This window comes from Dipodomys merriami, unplaced genomic scaffold, assembly GCF_024711535.1.
Source record: "Dipodomys merriami isolate MVZ:Mamm:240054 unplaced genomic scaffold, mDipMer1.0.p SCAF_104, whole genome shotgun sequence".
In the NCBI taxonomy this organism is placed as follows: Eukaryota; Metazoa; Chordata; class Mammalia; order Rodentia; family Heteromyidae; genus Dipodomys; species Dipodomys merriami.
Window position 1 is genome coordinate 103,910 of NW_027202316.1, and position 17,276 is coordinate 121,185.

Here is a 17,276-nt window from a genome sequence, read left to right on the forward strand (position 1 = left end):
AAAAGGATCACAATGCTACTCTGTTCACAATGCGTTCTTTTATTTCACATCTTTGGAAAAGTACCAAGCAATCACACTTGCCTGTGTGTTGGGGAAACGGGAATCATATGGGACAGGCCCTCTGGGACTCAATGTCAGGCTCCTTCACTGGAATTAGGGAGTCAGGAAGATAGTTATTGGTGTGATGGTAGTGAAAACACAAGACTGGCTGAATCACAGCCCAATAATGTCTTGCAATACAAAAGCTTTACAAAGGACGAGCAAGTGTCCAACGGCCCTCCAGGGCCAGTACACATGTTACTCCATACTACGACATCATGACCTAGCTGGTCCCAACAGCTGGCCTCTGGGAGGCTGCACTCAAGAGGGCTAACCTCCAGAGCATCAGGCAAAATGTGCTAGGGAACCCATCCCTATAAGAACAAAGCCAATACTTACTGCTCCTTATCAGTCGTTCCCAGTTGACAGCAGCCACAGGCAGAAGCAGGAAAGGCAGTGCAAGCTGCAGAGATGAGATACCTCTTGGCCTCAGAAGTATTTGCAGCCTGCGATGAGGACCCTGTAAGCCACGTAGTGCATTAGAGTCCGTTCCATCATTTTGCAAACATTTGACCTCCCTCCCTGAGATCTAGATCCTGTGTCAAACACAAAGAAGATCACAAATATGGGAAACAAGCTTGTTCTTGGGGTAAAAAATACTGATGGCCAGGGGGAAATCTGTGCTGTTGAAGTGTCATCATTTTCTCTCCTTGTAATTTTCCACCTTTGCTGCCTGTACCCAACACTTCTACTACTGGATGAGATGCTGAACTCAGTAGGCTAGAACAACAAGGGGCAGAGGAGGTTAAATGTAACCTCCTTAGGAAAGAAAAGAAAAAGTAGTAAGGAAATAAGGAAACAGTCTCATTCTTGGTTTTGGCATCTCTAAGAGGTAATGTTGAGTGGATGGTCTCAAAGGTCCTCCCAATATGATAACATGACTCACTAGTCATCAGCAAAAAGGAAGGTAGAATACAATAAAATGCCAGGTTCACCCTTCAAATGAGAAAAGCGCAAAGAATACAACAATACCATGCATCAACAAAAATATGGCATAAGCCAGATACTGGTGGCTTGTGCCTGTAATCCCAGCTACTCAGGAGGCTGATCTGAGGTAGCAGGGTTTCCCAGTGAGCCTAAGCAGGATAGTTCATGAGTCTTTGATGACTAATTAACCATCAAAAAGCCAGAAGTGGAGGTATGGCTTAAGTGACAGAACACAAACCTTGAGTGTAAAAGCCAAGAGAAAGTTTAAGGTCCCAAGTTCAAGGCCCAGTATCAGAATACACATGCGCACAAAAACACATGGAATGACCAAGATCACATACACAATGCTAAATGAAGTGTAAATTAGCATAACCTGTGTGGAGAACAATTCACTTACTAGAATAAAGTTGAACAAATTCAACAGGGCCTTTATTCAGAGTCTAGGATAACCCGTCTGGGTTAAATACATAAAAATATGAATTACAGAATGCTTCTTTTGGTGGAATTAAAAACAATTTCCATGTCTAGCGGTGTATAAGGGAAGTACACAATGCACTTGGGTGGTCTAACAGCTTAGTCTTCTTTGCATTGCTAAAACAAATACTTGAGGTGAATCAGCTTATACAGAAGAAAGGTATTATTTCAGTTTAGTTTTAGAGGTTCCAGTTCAGGGTCATTTGGCCCTTTGCTTTCAAGTCTGTGGCAAGGAGTACCACCATAGTGGGAGTATACACATAATAGCCAAGGAGAGAAAAAGACAAGGGCTCAAGATCCCAGGATCCACTTCAAGAGCAAGCTGCTCCCCACGCCCCACCATTGACCTACCTTCCCTTCCATCAGGCTCTTCCTCCTGAAGGTTCCACTTCTCTTTCCTAGTGCCTCTGACTTGTCACTTGGCCTTTCACACATGAGCCTTATACGATATTCCAGATACAAACTCTAGTATCCAATTCACAGCAGTTAAAGGGATAAATAGTACTTGTATAGCTCCTATTATGTTTTTGCAAAGAACAGATAAAATAAGAAGTTGATCAATATATAGATCATTCCTGAGAATCAGAAAAGAAAACAAAGAAGAGAAAAGAAAAACAAAAGGGGAAAAAAAAGACTTTAAAAACCAAGTAATTGGGCTGGGAAGGTGGCTCAGTGGTAGAGCCCTTGCCTTGCATGCCTAAGGCCCTGGGTTCGATTCCTCAGCACCACATAAGCAGAAAGAAAAAAGCCAGAAGTGGTGCTGTGGCTCAAGTGGTAGAGCGCTAGCCTTGAGCTGAAGAACTGAGGGACAGCGCCCAGGCCCAGAGTTCAGGCCCCACAACCGGACCCAAAAAAAGACAACCAAATAATTTTCTGACCCAGTAAAGAACATAGAGCTCAGCAGAATCTCGGCAGAAAGCACCTCCAGGAAGCTCACACACAATAGGGTTTTGCACATAACAAATAAAGTTCCCTAAAACCTACTGGATACTATTGATGATTTCTATTAAAACTTACTTATTAGTAACACAAATTATTTTAAAAGCTATCATTACTGGTTCGTGCTGATTTACAGGCATTATTTCATGGACACTCCTTAGTGACTTTCTCTGACAAGCATCTCACTTATATATTACTGCATGGAAACAATCCTAAACCCAGTAGTTTCAAACAATAACAATAGTTTTAGTCCTCTTAGAAAAGGGCCAGGGTTGGTCTGTGTTCAAGCAGAGTCAACTAAACCCAGGCTTTCTGGATGATCCACTTGCAAGACCGTCATTCACATGGTCAGGATTGGTCCCAGGCATTTACCAAGAGCTCAGCCAGGCCTGAGGGCCACAGGGCTCAATGATTCCCACATGGGTGTGGGCTTCCTCACAGCATGGCGGCTGGATTCCAAGAGCAATACATGTCTAGGTGCTTAGCATTTTGATCATAGAGCTTTGCTAGGAATATAATAATCGATTTCACTACAGTCTGTCTGTCAGTCAAGGCTGTCACAACATAATCCTGGAGACCAAAGAGAAGACACATCAACCCTACCACAAGGTGAGAGGAGTAAAAAGGGAGCAGTGTGGGAAATGTGTGTCCAGAGATCCATGCATGGCTATCTTTGGAAAATTCAATATGCTACAGGGTCCTTGGTATCATCTCCATTTGGAAAATGAAGAAACTGTGTCCTACACAGACTCAGACACAGTTTTCTAGGCAGCACACAGCTCACAAGGCAGAGTCCTTGCCAGCAACTCTCCAGCCTTCTAGTTCTTCTAAAATTTCTCCTGTAATTAATCTGGCCTGGATCACCTCTACTTTCCTTTTCTGGGAAGGGTCTATGTCATGTCACTAACAGGAAGATGAAGGTAAACTTCCCATTATGGGAGATTTTGCTAAATGAGATACCTGTCCTTTCTCCTCAACTAAAGTCTGAACTGCTTGCAAGACAGGAAGCAGCTCAGTAATACCTTGTATCCACTTGAAATTTGATCCGGTTCCATGGGCACAACAGGAGTTCAATGAACTCCTATTTGAGATGCACCTATTTATTTCCAGCCTGGGTCTCTGACTCTCCACTACGCTATGAATAAAAGGCACAGGGAGAGGGGCTGGAGGCCTGTTTATACCTCCTACTCTACCTCCTCATCCCTCAACTCACATATAGCCCCTCATGTTATAATCCTTGAATGAATTAAGGAATGTATGCACGCATGAATGAATGACAGATGGATCTAAGTGGGGTAGTGTTCCAGGTTTATCATCACTTTCTTGATCCAAACAAGCAAAATCTAGCATAAGAGATAGACAATGCCTTCTCATTGAGACCTCCAAGCCTAAGACAAGGCAACCTGATGTTTTGGTGGAAAATTAAACCCAGTGGGCCTCATGTTGGAAAGAAGCAGATAAAGATGCATCATACAGAGGATGGCAGTGCAAAGAGTTTTTAGCTGAAAGAGAGAAAGGATGTAAGCTTTGTTGTTTTCATTTTATGCTGGTACTGGGACTTGAACACAGGATCTGTACACTGTCTCTTAGCTTATTCACTCAAGACTTGTGCTTTACTATGTGAGCCACATCCCCATTTCTAGCATTTTGGTGGTTAATTGAAAATAAATGTATCATGTACTTTCTTGACCTGGCTGTCTTTGAACCGTGATCTTCATAGCATTATAGAGGTGAAACACTGCTGCAATCTTTAAGCCTGCTCATCTTCTCTGACATTTTCTAACACTCTCCTTACTGGGATCCTGTGGTTAAGTGCAGAAGACACAAGGATAAGAGGAGGAGGAAGCAGTCAGTGTTCCCTGATGCCTTCTCTACTCCATGCTGTCTGCTGAGTAGAAGCTTGGGCGTTTACTCCTACTTAGACAGTTTCATAATGAAATGAAATGGGGCTGGGGGAAGGCAGCTGCAACTGGAAGTAGGGACAAGAAGTAGCTGAGATGCAGCAACCAATTCCAGTTCACCAAGATTCTACATTGGAAATCCCACAGTTATCCTGAACTGTTAATGGAGTAACTCAGAGGTTCATTCTCCTTTACCACACATCTCTGTAAATAAATAAAACCCTCTGGCTTCTACTTACCATGCCAATCTAAACCTGGTTTCTCCCATCTACCACACTTTCTTGGTTTGAAAAGAAATCACTGCAGGAAGGTACACACATTTTTGTTTCCCACAATGAGTGGCACAATGAATTGTAACCGTGGAGCGATCGTGGAGAAAATTTTCTATTTTTCTATTTTTGCCTTCTCAGAGTTCCTTCAGCAACAATTAATTTTGCTGAGTCTTGACCCTTAAGGGTCTTAGAGGGAGGTCATAAACTGACCTCAATTGAAATGCTGAATTGAAATCTCTTTGTACAACTACTGAATAATATATGTATGTATGTATGTAGATTTATAAAACATTTACTAAATAGCATGCTGTGAAAATAAATGAAGAAATTAGAGAGAGGTAATGCATTCTCTTGTCTAATTTCTCTATTGTGTTGAAAGGTATCTTTTCATAAACACAGTCTACCAAAATATTGGGTACTAGTGATGACTCACACCTGTAATCCTAGCTACTCAGGAGGCTGAGGTCTGAGGATCATGATTCCTAGCCAGGCCAGGCAGAAAAGTCCGTGAGACTCTTATCCTCAATTAACCATCCAAAAGCCAGAGGTGGAGGTGTGTGTGGTCAAGTAATAGAACTCCACCAGCCTTGAATGAAAAAAGCCAAGTGAGAACTCCTGAGACCCTGAGTTTAAGACTGTTGAGAGAAAGATTCTTATGATCAGTGAGCATAGTTTTTTCCTTGTCTGGTCTGTAGTAATTTGCTGTGCTTTATCAAAGGCACTCAACAAGCACCTCCACAGTCTGCACTTCTCAGCATGGTAGGGGAACAAAGTCCCTGCATGGCTGCAGCTGTGTGACTACTGAGGAGGGAGCTTGAGTCTTCCTCCACTGTGAGGCCCTGCCTGGGGATTCAGGCCCTGGCACCTTATCAGCTGCCTGGCAACACCTCAGTCATGAGGTAAAGAAGGATATGTTAAGATGGTAACAGAGCTGGGAAATTCCTACCACCCACTGATGTCCCAGGCTCAAACAGCAAGGCAGGCCTCAGTGTCTGTGATGACAAGTGAGAGGCCAGGTGCCTGCAGGTACCATGGAAAGCCAGCACTCTCTCCACTCTATAAGCACACCACCCTGCTGTGCCCTGAATGCCTTTGCTCCTTTATGTGCTTACTACCTGGTACTTTCCAGCCCTTACAGCATGTTTCTTCTTCCATTAAAAAAAAAATCAGCACCCATTCTATGGACACAGCTTCATATTTGTGTTTATTGTTGCATTTTTCTGTGCTGTTAAAAAATATTTTGTTTGCTTGTTTTTAACAAGGTCTTGCAGTGTAGCTCAGGCAGTATTCAAGGTCTCAATCGACCTGCCTCTGTTTCCTAAGGGCTAGGATTTCAATTGTATGCCACTTCCCCCTACTTACTGCATCCAGAGACCACATAGAGTACCTGACCTGAAACAACCAGGTTTGTACAGGTACACAGGTATCGTCCACACCTAGGACTCATTCGTTCACCACCAAATGATGGATGATTGATGAATATTGGATTGGTTAAGTGATGCGCAACTATGTACATAATTTGTGCTCCAGAGAGAAGATTCTTTTCTAATTACAGTCCACTTCACCGTTTTCCACTACCATCCACCTCTGTCCATAACACAACTTCTAGAATCGAAGGCACGACTCAAGGGGTAGAGTAACAGCCATGAACAAGAACACTAAGGGACAGCATCCAGGGTCTGAATTCAAGCCCCAATACTGCCACAACATCAACATCTGAAGAGAAAATTACAATAATGGGGAAGAGAGAAGTACTGAGTATTTATAAGCAGCACTTCCAAGTCAGGGAAGTGTTAGAAGATAAGAGTGCTGTGACTGTGCTATGCGAGGTGCGAATAATTTCCAGGGCTTTAATTTACTGTCGAGTTGGATTTATTTTAATTGCTTTTTAATAAAAGGTAAAGTGTGTTGTTGCTGTTTTTATCTATATCCTAGTTGTTACAAGGAAGAAACCTCATACTGTGTGACTATACTGAGAAACAGTTCAGCAAACTTAAGATTTCCTTGTCTATTGAACTGTAGGGGTCAGTATCATTACTTTGTCATTAATAATTGCACACTGTGGGCTAGATGCAGGAAAGACCGTCTGTCACCCACATATGACTATGCTAACATCTTCATATTATTTTGCTCATCGTTTATGGAACTGAGACCACACTCTTTCAAACCACATGGCTTGTCCTTATAGGCATCTTCCCTTGCACAAAATGCTTCAGTCATTGCTCTAAAACTGAATGCAGGAAGACAATCACATTTCCATTTACTTCTCACTGGAAAACTAGGCTGTTTTCATTTCTTCCCACACAGCTAAGCAGAGTCAAACTCTTTAAACAAAAATCCTTGTCCAGAGTGCAAGATAAAACCCTTGAAACTTTTACCAAGTTCCAGGCACTACATTATGTCCTGGAACTTTCTGCACCTTGCTCCCAGTCATCTTACCAGCAGCTCTGAGGCATGTGCTCTGGTTTCACCCATTAAATAGGAGGAAGGAGAGCATTCAGGTCAGGGAGGGCAAAGTACATGGACCAGCACACTAGCTGGGTCCCCATCAGGCTAGGATCTGTCATCTAGACAGATCACAGGGGAAACCACATAGGCCAAGTTCACAGTCCCAACATGGACAAACTGCCTCCTAGAAAAGCCGGAGCGATTTTACCCAGCAGAGCTGTCCTGGCATGGCCAACAGCAGGACAGCAGTTTTATTAGGCTTTGAGCCAGGGACAAACACATTTTAAATATGATCATCTAGGCACAGGGGTGCATTTGCCATCCAGCTTATAAAACCCTTTCCATGATTGAGCCCTTGCCATTCTCACTCTAGGTCATTTTTGTTTCCTTTTGTCACTACTTTGGTGTTATTTTCTTGCAAGCCCTGCAACCCTAGATCCATTGTCTAGCAAGACCACTGGGGGGCTGTGGCAAACATAATGCTAAGTGCACTATGCCAATGGCACTTTCCATAGCCACACATTTCCCAGGCACCTTGGAATTTGCCACAACTTCAAGGAACACAAGTAGAATGTAGGCCCCAGGTTGGCAATGCCCCTGAACAGCCCCATTCGCACTACATCAATAGTTTGGGGTCATTTTATTGGATAAAATTCTTAAGAGGACACTGATTGGAACAGATGAAACCAGTAATGGACTCACTCGTGTTAATAAATAAGCGAATAGATCCAAGAAGGAGCTCTTGGCCTATCCTGGCAGCCCTGACTTCAGTTAATGGCAGAAGGACAGATAGCTCATTAGAATAATGTCAAACATAACTAATTAGACAATTATGCTGTCACCAATTAGAACCTGTCGATATCTAATTTTGACTTCTGTCTAATCAGGCAGGCCCCAAGTTCTCCTAACTTGTTTGTGACTCAGGGCTAACGATTATTTTTTCTTTTTCTTTTGTTTTTAATTGCTCTGTAGTATACTCTGCTGAATGTAATTAGTCTAAGAGGGTCTTTTTTTTTTCTTTTGTTTGAAACAGCATTTAGCCTTACCTAGGTAACTAAGGAGGAAAGCAATGTCTTCCAAGAATGAACCACTCTCAAGTCCTGCCAGTCTTTATGGCTCTCTTGGCACGTCCAAGTCCAAATTACCTAGCTCACTTGGCATCTTTTGTTCCTGTTTCCAGCCAAGCCATCCAGTCTGCCCACTTGGCTGTGACATTTCAGAGCTGGAACCTCCTAATATCAGGGCATAAGCACAACGCAGAATTCCTAGCCACGTCTTCCTTAGGCCTAAATATACTCTGCACCAGGCTTAGCTGTCTACTGAGGAGGCAGAGTGAGAGGCTAAGTTGAACAATTTCCTCCAAATAGTTTAAAATCCAAAGTTGTCTGCAAAGGAGCACAGATGTTCTGATCTCTGACAACAGCCAGAATTTGTTGCCAACACATCAGCCCACTGGCAGAGAAAAACAGACACAAAATACCAGATCTACGTGACTCTCTTTCTGCCTGACCTAGCACCAACTCTGTGATCTCCCAGGGCACACATACTTGGCGATTATCAGCCAGGAAGGCTCAATGTCACTAGTACCCTTCAGAAACCTCTGTACTCCAGCCAACAACCTTATCAAATTTTTATCACGGTTCATTTGGGTCACCCTCCACATACCATAAACCTTTTCCTGTGAGGATTCTCTCCACATAACAAAGCAGAGAATACAGAATCAAGACTTTGGAAGCTGATACCTCAATTCACCCCCTGCTTCTTCAGGATTTGAATCTGAAGCCAATGAATGAAGCATCAAAGGTAGGAGGAGAAAAGTAAAGTCTTTCTCAAAACTGGGCACTGTGATGGATCTTTCAGAATATTCTCCCAACAGGCAGGGATGAAAACCACCAGGTATCACAAACTTCAGCAGAACAGAGCTAGCCAGAGGATTAAGTCACTTTCATTGCCCAAAACTGGCCTAGTGCTTGGAGTTTGCAAATATACTATGGGGTTTAACTACAAGGAGCAGGACCAGAAGTGATGGGTGGGTGGATCAGTCCTGAGTAAGACCAAGAAGCCAATCTACTCTCCACAAATACAGACAAGGGGTATCTCTGTCCCCATCCAAATGGTAACCTTTAAAAAGTGCAGTTTACAACCCTAGTGTATTGTGCAACTGAAGTATTTGTGCCCTTGTTAGACTCATAAGCTCTGATGCTTAGGACATCTGGCCAACAAGAACAAAGCCAGGCTCAGCCAAAGTAGAGGGGCCCACCTTGATATCAGCATCAGATGCATCCTCAGCCCCAACCTGAAACACCACACAAGCAAAACAGGATTTATTCATTATTGATGACACTCATACTGTCCAGAGAAATAAATCAATGAAGAAACATGGATGCCTTCTTCATCATCGTCTTAATTCAGCCCTGAAAGAACCTTAGTTTTAAATCTCCACAGGGAATTTATCCAACAGGCTGGATATTATTGACTTAATTCATCAGGTTGGTTTTTAAATTTTCATGTGCTTTACTTTGGCCTCAGGGGTCTAGTATAAGTCAGAACACATGCGTAGCATTAATTGGGAAACTCATGTGGTTTTCCTGCTTCCGCTGGAGGATTTGGCTCTTGGCAAGAACAGACAACACTTTTAGGGAATCTGGTTTCATCAGGAAGCAGTTGGTTTTCACTGGCTTGCCACATTCCTGTGGCTGTTCTAACCGGTGAACAGGTGCATAAGCAAAAGAGGCAAGGACAGTCACCTTCCTGCTTAGGAGAGGATTTTAGAACATGTTCACTAATTGTCAAGTAGTGTATATCAGTACTGGAAGGTGTCCCATTGAAAGAACTCGCCAAATCCAAGGATGCTTTGGAGTTCCTTTGTGGGCTGGCTATGAACACTTGGAAACTTGTACACTTTTCTACTTATAATTCATAGGAAAGGGAGGCTACAAGTCTGTGTTGAATGTTCCTATCTTGCAGGGGAAGAATGGGAGATTTTCAAGCACTACCTACATTAGAGTCTCAATCCTATGACACTGAAAAAGGATCCAGGTCTGCCTCTTCCTGACTCCAGGCTCTCTGCCCCACACAGATATCTTTCCCCATGACAGGCAATTTCCTAAGAATATTGAAGAGGAAAACCCTCAGCACTTTCCTTCAGTAACATATGTCATGATTTCTTATGCCATCTGCCTTAAGACAGACACCAGTGGTTTATGCCAGTAATCCCAGCCACTCAGGATGCTGAGATAAGAGGATCACGGTTCAAAGCCAGGCTGAACTAAAAGTTCATGAGACTCTTACCTCCAGTTAGCCAGCAAAAGTACAGAAATGGAGCTGTGGTTCACGTGGTAGAGCACCAGTCTTGAGCGAAAAATCTAAGCAAGAGCAGGAGGCCCAGAGTTCAAACCTCAGTAATGGCACACAGACACACAAAAAGACATTCCTCTTACAAGCTGTGGCAAACTGCGCATATGACTAAGCTATGTCATACCTAACCTGTAAAGGCTCACTTTCCCTCTGAAATTAAAGAAACTCATACCTATCAATTCATTTCTCACACCTCTCTTCTTAATCTTCCTATGTATTTCATTGTAGCTCTTTCCTCAGATATAAAGATCTGCTATTGCTACAATCTATATAACAATGTAGAGGGAAATCATTCTTTCCTGAAAGTGCCCTCCTGAGGTTTTACCTCAAGAATCCTGCAAATGAACCTGGAAGATGGGGGTCAGATTGCCTTCCCTTCCTCTTCCTAAAGGTGTAAGAGCCTGTACCTGAGAGCGGCTGCTTTCATGATCAATGAATGGGAGATGTGGGGCTGAGAGCTCTGCGAGGTGGTGGTCTAGGATCCTCCCTCATGGGAGACCCCTTGAGCCACAGATCCACTTCTGGCAGTTTCTTGGTTAACAGGAGGTAAAGGTCTCATGAACTTTCCTTACCAGGATGGCTTGGAACTAAGATCCTCAGATTGCAGCCTCCTAAGGAGCTAGGAGCTATAGTGAATGCCCATCCCAAAGCTTTTCTAATCTTCTAACAAAAGGACACCCCCTTCCAAGCACAATTCAGAGAACTTCAGGCCATCTTTCCATTCAACTCCAGCCTCTGCTGAGATCCACCACCTTCCATAAGTTCATCCTCTCTGAATTGTGAACTTTTCTCATATGAAACAGGAGTACTACTAGTTAAAGGGCTACAGTGAGAATTAAATGAGATAAGCTGACTCCATCAGTGAGCACCTTTCTTTCCAGTGAATGCTCCAAATGCAAATATCACCATCACCAACACTGAGGTTTCAAGCTATGTCCTATCCAGCCTCTGCACCAGCTCAGGCCCCACACAGGCTCTGCAGTGCATCAGTGCTGCCCAGGCCTTTTCTAGACCCAATTATACTTCAATGTCTCTTAAAATCACTGCAGCTTAGTCTCATCTGTAGCAAGAACATTAGCTCCATCACAGGTCTGCTGTGCTCACTCTGCTTCATCAAATATGGGTTAACAGAAACAAACAAACAAACATTTAAGTATTCCTTTTAAGCCAGCAGGAAGGTCTCACACATTTCTTCCACATTCTGGCAACTGTTCACTCAGCATCCTCATCCAGAATCCTATCCCTAAAAAGTCTGTAGCTTCCTTCGGGAAAAATCACAAGCCAATCTTTGTAAAGCCTCCCCTGAGCCTCCTAAGGCAGTGGAGAGAGTTCAGAACTCCAGGGATGTCTTTGGAAATGACCTTCAAGCCACTGACTGTCTACAGTGTGAACTCTGACAGCTCCCCGCCCCCAGGCCTACGTGTTAGGTCTGATGGCAGCCTGGAAGGTTCTAGAACCTTAGCAAGAAGGGCTTAGTGGAAGGAAGTCAGGTCACTGGAGACTTGTCTAAGGGATGGTGGGACCCCACCCCTTCCTGTTCCTCTCTTTTTGCCTCCCGGCCACCATAAAGTAGGCAGCTTTGCTCCATCCTGTGCTTCCACCATGAGGACTTGCTTTGCCACAAGGCCCAAAGGCAAGGGGCCAAGACACCAAGACCCAAATCCCTGAAACCGAAATAAACCTTTCTTCCTTAGGGTTTGGCTGATCTGGGTGTTTTGTCACAATGACAAAAAGCTGGTAACACAGGTGTGGAGCCGACCCTATGGCTTTCCTAAGTCAGACTGACACCCAGACTGCTCCTGTCAAGAATATTAACCTATGTACTTCGGTGGAATCAAATGGCTTGACTCATGGTCAACTTTTTTTGCAGTTCAGTTGCTAGAATAATAGGAAATCTCTGTAATGAGCTGTATTCACTGAGAGAGGAGAGAAAAAGTTTTCTTTGGTGGTGCTGGGGTTTGAACTCAGGGCCTCCCATTGGCTAAACAAGTGCTCAGCCAATTGAGTCACTCCAACAGTTGCTTGATGCAGTGTTATTTTTGTTTGTTTGTTTTTGTTGGTCATGGGGCTGAACTCTGGGCCCTGTTGCTGTCCCTGAGTTCTGCAGCTCATGGTGAGCACCCTACCACTTGAGCCACAGTGCCACTTCCAATTTTCTGGTGGTTAATTGGAAATAAGAGTCTCATGGACTTTCCTGCCTGGGCTGGCTTTGAACCATGATCCTCAGATCTCAGCCTCCTGTGTAAAGAGGATTACAGGCATGAGCCACCAGCACCAGGCTGCAGTTTATTTTCAAGGTGAGGTCTCAATTATGTCCCAATCAATGTAGACTGTGATCCTCCTATTGGTGCTTCCCTTCACGGATGACAGGCATGTGCCACCAAGCCCAGTGATTGACTGCATGGGTCTCAAGAACTTTTATGGCCTCAAAGTACCATCCCCCAATCTGCACCTCCCAAATAGCTAGGATTACAGGCTTGAGCCATGACATCTGGCTGAGGAGCACTTCATAAAGATATAAGCTGGGCTAAGATTTTTCCCAACTTCTGGACTTGACAAAAATCATGCAATAGATATGATGGTCCTGGCCAAGAATGAGAGGCCCAGCCTCCCTCCAGGAAAACCTCAGAGCCCAGTCACATCCATAAGAAACAGCAGCAGCCATCACACCATAGGGTGGCAGCAACCTGCACAGAACATAATCACAGCTCATGCCCACAGAGACCCTCCTTCCTATGTGGCAAATGGAAAGCCACTGCTGACATGGGGGAAAGTAAGCATCATTACAATGACCTAGGATGAAATTTGGAAAATCTGTTATGGACTCCCAAGGCTCAGCCCTTTCGTGGACAAAAAAGCTGTGTTAGTTACACACGAGTGTGAATCATCTATGCACGAATACATCTGTGTGTGCATGTGTATTGGTGCATGTGTGCATATATACATGTATCTGCCTTTGTGAGTGTATATTTGTGTGGGCATTGTGAGCGTGGTGCATGAATCTGTGTATGCATGTGTCTGTGTGTGTCTCTGTACACATGTGTGTGAGCACGCACCTACGTAGGCATGTGTGTGCATATGAGCCTGTGTGTGCATGTGTGTGCATGCGTTTCAGAATATTCATGTATATATGCACATGAGTGGGCAGCTGTGTGGGCATATATGCATGCATCCCTGTTTGTATGTGCATGTGTGTGCACACATATTCGTAAGTTTAAGGAAATAGACTCCAGACTTCTCATAGGAAGGGAGGAGTTAATATTCCACAGGTTATTAATCCTGTAAGCCTCTTCCTCTGGGGACACATCCCAGGAAAAAGGGAAGCAGGTCAGAGGGACCAAACAGTCTATAAAGTAGTACAAGATTCTAGAGCTAACCTTGCCTCTCATAAAAGGGGGAAAAAGTGAGTGATGACTTTGGGCACCTGTCCCCAGATACTAAACTTGTGGAAAGGTGAAAGTAAAACTTCAGAGGAGCTGTCCATCCTCAGGACAATGAAGGTTGCTCTGCAGCCACTTAGCAGCTCTGAGTAAGGGGACATCTGGTCCACACAGGGAGAGGACACCCCAGTGAACAAGCAGGGACATGCTGCAAAGCCCAGGACTCCCACCTCCTCCGCACAACCACCAGGGCCCCGGGCCCACACATGATGCACCAGTCCTCATACAAGTCCCCAAGTCCACATACAACCTAAGAGATGAAACCCACGTAAAGGAAGGGCACATTACCAACACCTCAAACCAAATGCTCGCCACACTTTTATGTTTTCACCAACTCACAGACTCCACAGAAAAAAGAAGCGCAATTCACCACTTCACCCTGCTCACCAGATGAGCTTTTTTCTTTTTCTCCCCTTTTTAACCAACAAAGTCTGTCCTTAATCCAAAGGCAGAAGCAAAACACAAAATGTGCAGCATCCTGCTACCTCTCCCATTCCCAGGCTCTATACCTCCTCCTGGCAGTGTTTAAATTTAAGAGTCAGCCTGGCAGGCCCAGCAGCTCTGAGATGCAAACAGCCTTGGTCCCACCCAGCACTGTGCCAGCATGGGGGAGGGGGCACAGGAAGCCAAGCTTCCTGTTTGTAGCCAGATGCACCCCCCCACTTTCCCTCTGGAGGAGGAACCAGGGGCCCCACATAGAGGCAGGGAGGTCTTTGCCAATGAGGACAGACACAGAGAGGGTACTGCATTTTGGAAGGATTTGCACAGTGCCTAACTTTAAGCCCTCACTGGCCAACTTGCCTTACCAGGTACCACCTTGGTACCAGACACAAAGCAAAGAGGAAGAGACTGGCCCAGATGAACCACTCCAATGGCAATCCCAACTACAAAGGAGGGGTTTGTGTGAGACACTTTTTTAGCTTATTATTTTTATATTGAGGTCTAACTAGGGAAGAGATCTAACACTCAGTTACCACCCCCTCCAGCTCCCACCCACCCAAAAAAACAGCCAATATACTTTCAATCTTTCCTAGAATTGCTTCTTAGGTTTGGAGATAGCTTAAATGTGTCCCCCAAGCCTCTCAACCTTCACCCCCCACCCCCCTACACCCCAACCCTGGCAGTGTGCCAATGTTAGGAAGGACTAAGGCCTTTAAGAAGAGAGGCCAGAGGTGTACACTGAGAACATCACAGTTGGCTGCCAGTCCCAGCAGAAATTAAGACCCCAGTCTGGAAAGGTGGGTCAGTGGTAGAGTGCTTGCCTTGCCTGCATGAGGCCCTGGGTTCAATTCCTCACCACCTCATAAGCAGAAAGCCTGGAAGTTGCCCTATGGCTCAAATGGTAAAGCACTAACCTTGAGCTGAAGAGCTCAGGAACAGCACTCAGGCCCAGAGTTCAAGCCCCATGACCCACCAAAAAAAAAAAAAAGAAAAGAAAAGACCTCATTTCAAAAAATAAGCCCCATCCCTGAGCTTTTGTACTTAAGACTAGTGCTCTATACCACTTGGACCCACAGCTCCACTTCTAATTTTCTGGTGGTTACTTGGGGTTGAGAGTCTCATGGACTCCATAAGCTTGGCTGGCTTTTAACCATGATCCTCCACTCTCAGCCTCCTGAGTAGCGACTGTTATAGGCATGAACAACCAGCACCTGACATAAAGCAAAATATTTTTACGGAAAGCTTCAATCCATCAGCATGTTCCCTATTTCCTACCACATGTACTATGGCTTGGTGGCTCTAAGCAGCTCCTGCCACAGGCTGGCACAAACACAAAAACTGTTACTCCACTCTGACCACAATCAGTCTCCTGGGAATTACGGGAGGCTCAACTTGGAAGAACACTGTGTAGCCAGCAGATGGTAAACTAGACACCAGTACCACAGCCATCTCCATGGCTGTTGTATCAACCAGGTGAGCACTCGTGCCCTCTCTCCAGGAGCCAACCCTGATCAAAGCTTCTGCACAGACCACACTCGTCTAGTCCCACTGCTTTATCTCTGCCTGCATAAAGCCCTCAGGATGACATGAGCAACTTGTCTGACTAGTAAATTCAGTCAGAAGTCTTTCCCAGTGGTCGTATTTATGAACATTTGTCTTTTTTACCCAAAAATATTCCTGTCTACTCTGCCAACCCAATTTCAAGGACTGGGACATCCTGCATAATACATGGCTAGCATTCTGTACACTCACTGAGAAATTTGCCATTCACATGACAGAAAGAAAAGGACTCAAAGAAATTTTGGTCTACGATGAGCAAACTGGTTCTATTCCCTGTATTCCACAAATCTAAAAAGTGAATTCCTACACTCAATGGGAAAATATTTGGATTTAGAATATCAGATCACAATTACTTAACTGCTTCAGTAAGTTTTCATAACTTACACAATCCTTAAACCTTCTGTTTCCAAAGCTGCATTTGCAGCCTCAAAAGAGTTTGTTTTGCAGGACTAGTACTTTAGTGGCCAGGCTTCTATCTAAGCAGTAGTTCCCAAGTCACACTCACTGTTCTTGTTATCCATAGGAAGATCACCTTACAGCACACAAGTCTTTGTTCTTCATTTTAGTTATTCTAGGAATTTGTATGTGTGTGTGTGTGTCTTTGTATGTGTCTGTGTGTGTGTCTTTGTGAACTGGGGTTGAAAATCAGGGCATTGTACTCTCACTTAGGTTTTTTACTCAAGCCTGACACTCTACCACTTGAACCACACTTCCACTGACAGCTTTTGGCTGATTAACTGGAAATAAAGAGTCTCATGGACTTTCCTGCCCAGGCTGGCTTCCAACTTCAATCTGCAGATCTCAGCCTCCTCAATAGCTAAGATAATAGGCACGAGATATCAGTTCCTGCCTAGAAAACTTTCTTTGTTAAAGCAAACATTTTTATGTGAATCTATCAGCAGTGCACCATGTAAGAACCATCATTTTCAAGGATTTAGCTTTCTTTTAAAGAACTTACTTTCTTTCTCAGCTCTATTCCCCAACGGTTCTTGATTTAACTCACAGAATACAGTAAGTCCAGACACCACATTTCCTAAACAAAAAGATTTTTGCTTACTTTTCATAAAATAAAGAGGTTTCTGAAAATGGCCACATTTAGGGGTTTTTTTTTTTTTTTGGCAGTTTGTTTCTAAACTACATCTTTAGTTTATAAGCCATTAGCTGGCATGACTCCCTCTTCCTTAGAAGTGAATGTTAGTCTTCTCTTACACCTCTTCCTCCTCTTTCTCCTCTTCTTCCTCCTTCTGCTTCTCTCTCCCTCTCTCAACTTTCACAAAAATTGTCCTAAATTTGAGAATTGACATCATAAATTCTGATCCCATGCACATCCAGTTGCTTTCTTTTTTATATTATTATTATTTGGGGGTCAGTTATGGGGCTTGAACTTGGGGCCTGGGAGCTGTCTCTGAGCTCTTTTT

At 44.1% G+C, this 17,276-nt stretch overlaps 1 protein-coding gene across 3 annotated transcripts in view; it reads right to left on the reverse strand.

The window, feature by feature from the left end:
- The window catches only part of LOC138810675 (uncharacterized), a 43,606-nt gene that overhangs the window by 6,719 nt on the left and 19,611 nt on the right, over nt 1-17,276 (reverse strand). For all 3 annotated transcript variants that reach the window (XM_069997870.1, XM_069997860.1, XM_069997879.1), the window contains exon 2: nt 439-559. In XM_069997870.1, coding sequence (XP_069853971.1) covers nt 439-559 — 121 coding nt within the window. The remainder of the gene's footprint in view (nt 1-438; nt 560-17,276) is intronic.